The sequence below is a fragment of the Prosopis cineraria genome, unplaced genomic scaffold (assembly GCF_029017545.1).
Source record: "Prosopis cineraria cultivar Desert tree isolate PC_DT_omini unplaced genomic scaffold, ASM2901754v1 PC2, whole genome shotgun sequence".
NCBI lineage: Eukaryota > Viridiplantae > Streptophyta > Magnoliopsida > Fabales > Fabaceae > Prosopis > Prosopis cineraria.
In genome coordinates, this window is record NW_026555333.1 from 981,435 (window position 1) to 992,859 (window position 11,425).

The following is an 11,425-nucleotide window of genomic DNA, read 5'->3' on the forward strand; positions in this document are numbered from 1 at the left end:
TAAATGATAAATAAATACACGCGGGCGCGCGCGTGTATATATATATATATATATGAATGTATATATGTACTGCCAGATGATTGATACCGCAATAAGTTGCAGCAATTAAAACAAGAAATAACAGCCATTCCTGCATATTCTCACTCAAGGGGAGGACAAGGAACTTTTCAATTAAAAAAAATGGTACACATCAGAAGAAAGCTGATCATGGCGGTCTCAAATGACCACTCATCAAAAGCAAAGCTCGGCAACCTGCCAAATCAAGAGTCTAACCAATTGGTAATCTCGCTATCCATTTTAGCTCTCTTCGAACTTTGTACGCCTGGCACAGCACTACCCCGGGGCTGAAATGCCGCATCATGCTGGTATGCACAGTTAGCTCCATTCCGACATCCTTTTGAACTGTTGAAATAGATACAAGGCTTCATTATCTTGGGTTTTGGTTCCCTTGATCTAGAATTGTGTGTTGTTTCCTGGTTTCCTATGGGCTGCCTAAGGTTGTTCAAGTAAGGAGTCTCTCGTCTTTCTCCACCATGTTGCTGAATTAAGTTCTTGTAGTAGTTCACATCCTTTGCTGGCGGTGCTCCAAGACTAACTACAGGCGGAGGGACCCGTTGAGGAGGAACAGGTCCCACTCCACCCCCAATCTGGGCAGGATAGGAAGGGCTGGCCGAAAAAGCACCAAATGAAGGTGCACCTGTTTCAGCTTGATTCAGAGGAATAGGTGGACGTGAAGACACCAAGGATGACCCAGCATTGGGTGTATGTTGAGAGTTATCTGTATTTCCATAATCTCTAACCAACTTCTCAATCACTTCTGGGTTGCTGAGAATTTTATTTAGCAATTCATGGTCTATCGAATTTCCATGTTCATTGTTCTTCATGATATGGTTTAAAGTTACAGATGCTTCAGCAGCAACATCGTTAGATTCTACTACATCAGTTAAACCCTTGGGTACTCCAGCAACAAATAAAAGAGGCTGTGAACTAGGTGGCACTCCAGAAGGTGCATCTACTGTGGAATCTTCATCTTCAATTGGCGTAATTGGTATCAAAGCAGTATGATCATCATTGCAAAGGGAATCTTCAACATCCATTGAGACAGAGGGGCTGCATGCAGGGAAACAGAAGAGAAGAAAATAAATATTTAAGTGACAATAGAGGTATCCAAGAGGAATTATTGTACAAAGCAAGAGAAGAATCAAACTTTGGGGGAATGGAAGATGGGCGGGGATAAATAGCTTCAAGCACTTTCATCTCTCGCTGATTTTGATCCTCTAGCTCTTTGCTTTCTTCCCCAGCCACCACTTGCCATGTGAGATTAAGCACAATCTGTTGAAAAATGTTAAAAAATTATACAAGAATGAAACAAAACTTGAGATTTTCTTGCACATTCCTTTATTTCTCCATCTTAAAAGCCATCCAGTAAATAAGAAACCATTCAACACAGAAACTGGAACACATACACACCCACCTCAAGTGGATTGGTCCATTTCATCACTGGAATTTGGGAGAGCTTAATCTGCATCTGACTTGAGGATTGAGTTCCCTCAAAGCCAGGAGGTAGAATGTCATCAGAACCTGCTCCTCCTGGATGAAAAAGTAATGATGTCTTCGCTTGGAGGTGATCTTGAGCATTCAACCCAACTTCTGAAGGACATTCCTCTGATAAAAATAATCTAACCTGATTGATGAAGAGATTTAGTCCCTTATTTTGTACCCTCTCCCACCATTTTGTTCAGTACCATTTATCAAATTCTACTACAATGAAAAGTGGCCAGCAAATTAAGTACAAAATAAATTGACAAACACATGCACTTCTATCACAACCAGTTTCACTCAACACAAGGGAAAGGAAAAAATCAACATTACTCAAGACACTGAACACCAAAACATTCTTAATAGATTTCATCTGTGGATATTAACTTTGATTATCTATTTAAACATATGATTGTCATTCAAATATAACCAAAACTAAAACTGTTGGCAGAGTTTTTGAGCTTCTGACAGGCTTCAGAAGCAAAATTAATCACTGTGATCACATTATATCATGCCATTTTTCACCCGAAGTTCTAAGGCTCAACAAGTCCTTGTGTTTGCACCAGTCAACTGGACATCCTAAAATGATGTTTGAGCAATCATATTTCTGATCCCTATATAGCCATCAACAAGTTATAATTAACGGGCACTTAAAAGGTTATGAGCTGCATCTTCTACTTCATTTGGAGCATGCTTGAAAAGCTCCACAGACTTTGTCAGACTTGAAAGGAACCATATCCAAAATTCTTCCATCCTAAAAATTAAAACTAGGCAATAATATGCTGATAATCTTGTCTTTGTACAAAACAACATATGAAGCCCCCTCATTTGATTTGAACATGTAGTGAAAAATTTGCCTAAAATTATGGAAAGAGGTGACTGCCATTTCTTACTTTACGGCCAGTAAGAACTATCTGCAAGGAACTTTGGTAGTGACGATGTCAAACACTGATCGGAAGTAATTCGTACATATTTTTAAATCCACTTTGCAAGCTATTGAAAAATGTCTCTGATTGGACATTGTCACCCGCAACCTCTACATCACACAATCAAACAACAATGACCCCAGACAAATCATTTACTGCAACATTCCGAAAAGAGTTATTTGTGCTAATTGGCTAGCCAGCCAAGCGTTTTTATCACCTTTTCATCCAATAGTTTTGCATTCACCCTCAGTAGGTCTCCAGACCTTGTTTGAAGCGGCTGAGATCTTGCGCTTAGTCTCCTTTCAAACAGAAAAAAGAATAGAATTTTATAATGAAAGGCAACGAATGCTTCTAAGCAGCAGAGTTCTACTGCGTCAGCCTGGAAACCCAAGAGAGAGAGAGAGAGAGAGAGAGAGAAGAAAACTTTGTAATACTGGAGAAAAATGAGAAGTCGCCAAATTTTCTAATTCTCACAAGGAAATAGACACCAGCAAGTTGTAACCACACTAATATCGTTTAACACATGGAAAATAAATTTCAGTTGAAGGAACCAAGGGGAAAGCAATTAAATAAACAAGAGATATGCAAAACTGAGTGGGTACAGCATGAAGTCTAAAATTTCCTAACGAGAAAACTGCCATTGTACTGGGGTAAAACATGGAAAAAAAAGCAAACCAGAAAATTATTGCAATCACTTTTATATATTGGACACAAACTTCATACTGACGAACTGATAATAAATATGGCCATAAAGGATAAACAGACAAAGTAACACAAGGGCAGTGAGAAAAACAGCTTGAAGGAAATAAGAAGAAAACTTAATCGTAGGTTTGAAGGGCAATATATAAAAGTAACACAAGGGCAATTTCCTGACGAACTGAGCTTACAGCTTGGTGGTCCTAGTTTGACTCATGCCTGATCAAGAAAAAAAGTCTAGGAACAATTACTATTTCAAGTTACAGGGAAATGTTTTCACAAAGAACTTTAATATCAGGTTGCAAGAAATATTTAAAAATTTTAAAACTAGGTCATAAAATAAACCACTAAATGTCCTGAGGGGGGCATCAATATCACTGCATGCTGGAAGTTTCGAACTACTGCCAAAATGAGTTGAACAGTCGCTGGACATTACATCTGGAGGAGCTAGCAATGAGAAAAACCATTCAAGTCCTTTAAACCACAAAAGATCTAATCCAGAAAAGAAAAGGTATTCCTAATTCACAGCCACCGGAAACACGTGTATTGCAATAAGTATAAGGCTACATTGGGTAACAGCAACACTGAGTTAAAGCAATAACATAATATAACTTTGCGGAGGCAACTACTGTCAAACATAATTATCTATTCTCTGCAATAATGCCAAAAGGAACGAGTCCATATGCATCATAAATGGCAATAAACCATGAAAAATGTAAACTACAATACATGAGGGAAATAAGAAGAAAACTTAATCGTGCAGGTGACAGCTCATTTCACCCTCCCTTGATATATTCCTTTTCCATTTCAAATATCTAAAATTTACTTAAGTTCTGTCAGTAATTTGCGTAGATTTATTTACCCTGGATATGAGTCTTCTGGGTACCTTAGCATTCAACTATATTTATCAAGTTAGCTTAACAAATCAAAGCAGATTAGGAAATATTTCTTTAGGCCTCACAGTTTAAGAAAAAATGAGTGTGGCACCTATTGAAGGAAAAATGGTAGACGTTTGAGGTGGTTTAGACATGTACAAAAAAGACTACGAGAGGCACCTGTGAGGAGAGTGGAACAAGTGATTTTGAGCCTTGTCAAAAAGGGCAAAGGAACACTAAAAAGAACACTTTTGGAGGTTGTTGAGTGAGACCTTTTAATTAACAATATTTCTAAAAGCTTAATAAATGAAAGAATATAATGGCATCATATAATCCATGTAACTGACCCCACCTAGTAGGATAAAGCTTATTATTGTTGTTGTATTGAAAATAGACTATTTGTCAAGCACAAATATCACATCAAGCAGTTTATTCTACTAGTTAAAATTTTGTAGGTACTTGAGCTGTCACAACATCCCCATTGCATCTATTATATCTTCCCTCTTGAAGAATCTAGTAGACATTTACTCCACATTCATGATCATCTTCACAATTCTTTTATATTCCTTCATGTCAGATTCATTGGCACAATGATATACTTACTTTCTCTCACATGTCATTCAAGTACCCTTGCTATCAATTAGGGTCACAATTATGAATACAAGCTAAGGCGCACTGCATTTCTTCATGTAAAACCAGCTCTTAGTATGGAATTTTTCACAACAGAGGAACTTATTATTACTTTAAATATATGCTATCCTAAAACAACATGTCCTCCTACTTGATGCTAACTTTAATTGCCAATTCTAACGACGCAATAATCCTTCAGAGAAACTAGTCAATCACCCCTTAAACACAGAAGGTTTCTTGTGGGCGAAAAGACTTCATTTTACCGGGTAAAGCAAGGGGGTTGGAAGTAGAATCCACTCATCAATCTATTCCAGAGGAAGATATGGCCTTGACATTAGCATCACCCCAAGAGGATATTTCTAAGGCATGAAATCATACGCATACTATTCATAGTGATAAAACGTGCAAAATGATCAATCCAAGATAGTAAACAACAAATCGTAATTTAGGGATTAAACAGCTGATTCTTGAATGTTAACCACTCGAATTATTTTTACGCCCATTAGTTGACCCATGTTGGATTTCGTTACTGAAATAGAATTATTACCTGACAAAGATCTAAATCTGAGGCCCACGAAACTCTTTTCGATTTGTGTAAACAACGCATATTTAGCATAAAAATCGTTTTTCTGCTTCACTATTGCAATCTAAGAAAAGATTTAAGAAGAGATTTGGTACGGTGGCAAAGCTCAAGAGTGAAGCCTAGTCAGACACCACATATGAGTTATCCACCCTGACACCGTATCTATCGCTGCTCACGGCCTCCCTTTTGAACTACGGTTTGTGTCCCAGGACGAACTTGGGAGAGAATCAGAGAACCCTGACTTTTGTTGCTACTTGCTACCATCTCTCTTGAACCCGTCCTGTACGAAGACCAAGGAGCCAAGAATAGAAATTGTTTTGTTTTTTTTTTTTAAATAAATGACTATCAAACCATTACTATATTTTCAATTTCAACTCTTTAATTTATTTTTATTTTAGTTGGTCTTAATTCATTGTCACAAATTTTATCATATTATTGTTAGATGATGGGGCCTCTAATTGCAGTATTGCACACAAGTACTATATATAAAGCGTACCATTTATTATTTGTGCATTATGTGTCTCTGGCATGCAACTTGTGAGTTTTGAATACAAGGAGGATATTTTTTCGTTTAAAAATATTAACATATTTTTTATTAATATTATTTTTAATAAAAATATTATTATTTTAAATTAATTTTATTTTTTTATAATTACTCTCATTAAACACCCTATTATTAATAAAATAAGTTATTTTTTAATACGAATATTTTTAAAAAAATGATAATAATTACACATTAAAAGATAAAAAATATCTTATATTTTTTATCAGAGGAGTACATAGAATTTTTTTGTCATTTTTTTGTCTTTCATCTCCTCTCACACAAATAAACCACATGAATAACCCTAATATTTGTGACATGTTTAATTTATTTTAATGTGTGATTATGTATAAACCATATGAATGAATAATCCAAATACTTGTGATACGTTTTATTTATTTTTAGATGTAATTTATGTATAATTAAGGAGAAATTGTTTAAATATTTCATGAAAAAATTACTTATTATTTTAAAAAATTAAATTTTTATATTTTTAAAAATTTTTAAAATAATCAGAATTTGAAAAAAAAAGAGTAGATTTTTTTTATTACTTTAAAAACTATTTGAATATATTTTAAAAATAGTCTGATACAAATCTAATGCGAGGGAGAGGAGATGATTCTATAAAATTGTTAATCTGATACGATAAGGAGGAAATGGTTCACACAAAATTGTAGAGATGTAATAACATATCATTAAATTTTAAAATAATAAATAATAAATCATTTCTTATAAAACAGAGGTCCACAAAAAAGACATAAAATATAAAAAGAAATAATTAATAATATTTTTATTATTATAATTAAATAAAATAATTTCAACTTATTATAAAATTTTAACAGAATAATTTTTTTAATAAAATCTTTAAATATCTAAAAATTATTTATAATTTAATCTTAAATTAATATGCCATTTTATAAAGATGAATGAATCCTTTTAAACAAATGAGTTTAAATCTACAAATAAATGACTCAAGTCCCTACATTTTTTTTGCTAATATTAATTTATTAGCTAAAGTATACATTTATCCATTAATTTTATATAAAATTTTTTTTAATATTTTAATTTATAAAGTATATTTTCTATAACACACCAAATTTTTTTTTAAATAATTTAACTCAACCATAGTTGGGTTACAGCCACCCAACACATTTTTATATCAATAATTTATATATAAAATATTTTATAATTGGCTTCAACTCACACACTATAGCATTTCAGATAAATTTTTACCTCCCACATGCCATTAGACTAAATCACATTTGTCCATCCTTATACTCCCAACAAGTAAACTAAATCACATTTGTCCATCCTTATACTCCCAATAAGTAAAATAAGTAATTTAGTCAATTTTTAACACAAGTCAGTTATTTGGCCTTATAATCATGCCATTTTAACCAATCCAAAGTAAACCAAATATTAAAATTACAGTCATCTAAATTGTACCAAAAATAGAAATAGTTTGAAAGGCATGATTACATTTATATATTCATATAATTGACAATAAACAAAAAAGCCCTAATATTGGCAATATAACACATTATAAATCATAAATTAAATACCCAAAAGAGACAGTGGATCTATACCACTAAACCTCTGGGACTCCTCCACGTTTCACTCGTGGCTCTTCTCCTGAAAATTGTTAACCACATAATGAGACTCAAAAGTCCCAGTAACCAAAGCCAATTTATGATAGTGTATACAAACAGTTAAGTGTGTGCTTACTAAGTGAGAATTAAAAAATAATATAATTCCAACAAATATATGAAATATTACAATATACACAAACAACCATCCTTATATCCCTCCATTAACCTCAAGCCGTAGCCCTCACTCGGTGCTAAATTACCCGGCCAAAGGTAGATTAGCCCGAGCCCTTACAAGCCACCTATTGAGCTTCAATAAGGGCGTACCACGTGGCACATAAATACAACAATAATAGCAAGTCTCCTAACACCTCCCACAATAATCAAACAAATTTATAATATTGTACAATTATACAATATTACAAAATTTATAATTTTCTCAATAATCACCCAATTAACATGAAGTAACACTAATCACAAATTAAAAGCATGGTTACCTTGTGGCTTTTTCAATAAATTATTTCTTAAAATTTCTCTCTCACCACAATCTTCACCAGTAATACAATCTACAAAATAACATATTATTTATAAATATTAGTTTCAATTTTTGAAACTAATAAAATAATTCTAATAATAGAATTAAAAATATAACATAATTCCTAATCTCAATTTAATACAAATCTATAGTTAATACTATTAAGTAAAATTTTTAACTCCTCTTTTATTATCAATAAACATTAATAATCTAAAAATCAACTTCTAAACTAATTTCTATTATCAAAATTTCTTTTTATTTCATAAATTCGTACCTAAAATACCCAAAAATTAAAAATTGAGTCTCTAGCTTAGAATCATAATCCTATAACCATAATAATTCATTTCTCATCCCAAATAATCATCTAAACCTCAATAAATCAACATATATTTTCAGATCTAGTTTAGAATTTGATCCATAAGCCACAGATTCAAAGATCATCAATAAATTATACTCTAGAACATTATTATACTACTGACAACCTCAAAAATCATATTTATTCAACATAAATTCATCCCTCTTCCAGATATTAAATTTTCTACCACTACAAACTCAGAAACCAAAGAAGAAGGATGATTAAGAAAAATTTTTAGAACACTTACTTAGTCTTGAAAAGTTTAAATCACACTCTAAATATCCTATTAAAAACTCTTACCTTAAAAATTTAGATATTTTGCACTGGCAACTCATTTCTCTCCGCCTCAGCTCGCGCGCGAAAAGAATTGAAGAAATGAAAGGAAACGGGTGAGTTTTATAAAAATTCAGCGGGTCCTACATTTTTTTAATATTATTTCTTCTTTCCTCTCTCTCCCCCTTTTTTTTTATGTAATCATGACGCGCTGAAAGCAATTTGTTCTTCTTCTTCTTTCCCCCCTTTTTTTTAATACGTTTTCCCTTTTTTTTATTATAATAATAATTTAATAATATTTATTATTTATTTTTTTTTTTATTTATTTTTTTAAATTTCTTTTAATTTTTTTTTAGAATTATATCCTAAATTAGATTTAATAATCATCTCTTACTAATTTTTTTAACTCTAAATATTTTTTTTAAATTTCTATTAACCCAAATTAACTATTAAAATTTAAATTGAGATGTTACATTTTTAGTTATTTAACTCTTATACCGTTAATTTATCACAAAAATATTTTATATTAAACTTTTAAATATTGACAAAGTAATTTTAAATATTAACTTATTAAGTTTAATTTTTTTAAAAAATAGTGATTGATGAAAAAATAATTATTTAAAATTAACGATATTTGAACTAAAGGATTAAAAATATACTTATAAAATTAAGAGCTAAATTAAAATTTTATATAAAATTAAAAGATTAAAAATATATTTTAACCTAATATATTTTTGTCAACCTTTTTTTTTATATAAACCATCCATATTATATTTCACGTATTAATTATCTCATTATGTATAGATTGATGACAATTATAAATTTCTCCAGGCTGACAATTACAATTATAAATTGCCTAAAAAAATCAATATGAAAAGGCATAGCATTAAGAGAAAATTTTAGATAAATCGGTATACCATGCTATTCGGACCAATAAAAACATGATATTAATACATTATGCATATCTTATTTTGTGTAGAGCCTTCGCCTTCTCCCTTTTAGTCAAAAGGAACTTATTTCTTTGGAAAAAAGTTTAAAAGGACCTTTTTTCCTCTTATCATCATAATTTTAGTTTGTCGTGGACGTTAAAATTTAAAAAATATATTTTTTAAATATAAATCAGGTTTTCAAAGTCATACCCAATATTATTTACAAGTTTAACTTAAATACATCACACTAATTTTATATCCATTTTATATTGCATGAATTGTTAATGTTGAAAATAGTTATTGGATAAATATGAAAATTTAATCATGAATTATTTTTTAAGAGTACTAGTTAGCTTGTGCCATAAGATTGTGCCAAAAAAAAAAGTCACCAATTATAGAAAACAAAGCAGCCACAACCTTCTGTCCATTTTATCCAATGTCTGTTTATTATGTCTGTGGAACCCAACATTTTCACACCATCCATCTCTTCCCCAACCTTCTAATATCGAACCAATCTCTTCTCTTCACCATCGTTGTTGTCTCCCATGGCCAAATGAAAAGCACAATGGAGATCTGATTGAGAGAGGGGAAAAAGAGTCCAAATGAAGTTGAGAAAGGGGATAAGCAGCGAGCCACAAAGAAGCTTGATCATAAGTTGTTACAGTCATCGGAGCAAATAATAGTAGAGATTTCAGAGAGACAAACCACCAGGGACACCAAAATTAACCAGATTAAAGGAATTAAGTCCTCCAATTTAGATAAATTCAAATGAAATTTATGGTCTAGGAAAACCATGAAATCCTATAGATCAACAAGTAGCAAGAGTAGTCCAGTAAGATCTATTTTACTAAGTCCAGTACAAACTTAAGAAAAAGAACAAATCTAGCACAAACTTAAAATGAAAAACTAGAATTAGAAAAAGAACCTATGATTTGTGAATATTGAGTCGAATGTGTTAAAGATCTTCTTTCACTTCAAATGAATTCAAACTTCCTCAAATTCAAGAATAAAGAAATTCAACTCAAACAGAGCTATGACAATAAAAGTGAAGATGGTTAGAGGTTTAAAAATCATCGTCGAGAATCATAGAGATAAAAAACAAGAATTGAACCACAAGAAAGAGTCCAACTGCAATAGATTGAAGTGGAATTCACTAACTATGTACTAGTACACTGAGTAATGATCATGAAATCTAGCCAAAGGAAGAACAAATTGGGGATGGCCAGGTCTTCGAGGATCCAAGATTGAGTCGAGGGTGGTCAAGTCTATGATTAATTCCCTTCTACACCAAAGAGCAGCATTCTTCCACCCCTTTCACTTACCTAGCGCTTCATTCAAAATTTCAATGCAACTCAATCTTTCTTTCCTCATTGGAAATCACCTCGCGCATTGACAAAAATCACAACTATGATGCTTGTTTGGTAAAGCTAATGAAAAAGAGTATCATCGAACGCGCTTTATCAAAAGTTTCCACACCATGCGTTCTTCCTTTCCCCATCAAAAATCGCTTCTTTAGTCACCAGAAATCACCTCATGAAGGATTAGAATAGGCTACACACCAAAGAAATAACATGCGATGTGAAGAGAGGGAGAAAGTAACATCTGTTTGGTCAAATTTAACGATAAGTGCTAGGTGCTACATTTTAAACAATTAATGATTTATTTTACACCACTCAATGATATAAACTATCAAATACTCTTCAGAAAATAATTCGTGATTAAATTTATACATTTACCTATAATTATTAACACAGAAAAAAAAAGGTAATTTGTTGTTTTCTAGGTTTTTCCTATCAGTATAATCCTAATTTAAATTGTTGACCAAATAAAAATTAATCTTCAATTTCATAGATTCATCAGTCACGCAACCCACCTCATCTGTCTGTGACCCAAAATGCATACATAAACATACTTACATATGTACGTACATATTAGCCAAGTCGTTCCTCGAGCTAGT

At 31.9% G+C, this 11,425-nt stretch overlaps 1 protein-coding gene across 2 annotated transcripts; it reads right to left on the bottom strand.

Annotated features, from left to right (window-relative positions):
- Positions 1 to 5,521, bottom strand: LOC129303333 (zinc finger CCCH domain-containing protein 6). Of its 2 annotated transcripts, XM_054942589.1 has the most exons (5): positions 5,214 to 5,521; positions 2,683 to 2,844; positions 1,475 to 1,684; positions 1,208 to 1,332; positions 1 to 1,110 (listed from the first exon to the last, which is right to left on the bottom strand). In XM_054942589.1, exons 1-5 carry the CDS (start codon positions 5,280 to 5,282, stop codon positions 261 to 263), a joined length of 1,416 nt encoding a protein of 471 aa, XP_054798564.1. In that variant the 5' UTR covers positions 5,283 to 5,521; the 3' UTR covers positions 1 to 260. The 2 variants fall into 2 exon arrangements, with proteins under 2 accessions (XP_054798564.1, XP_054798565.1); XM_054942590.1 differs by lacking the exon at positions 2,683 to 2,844.
- Between the last annotated feature and the right edge of the window lie 5,904 nt (positions 5,522 to 11,425).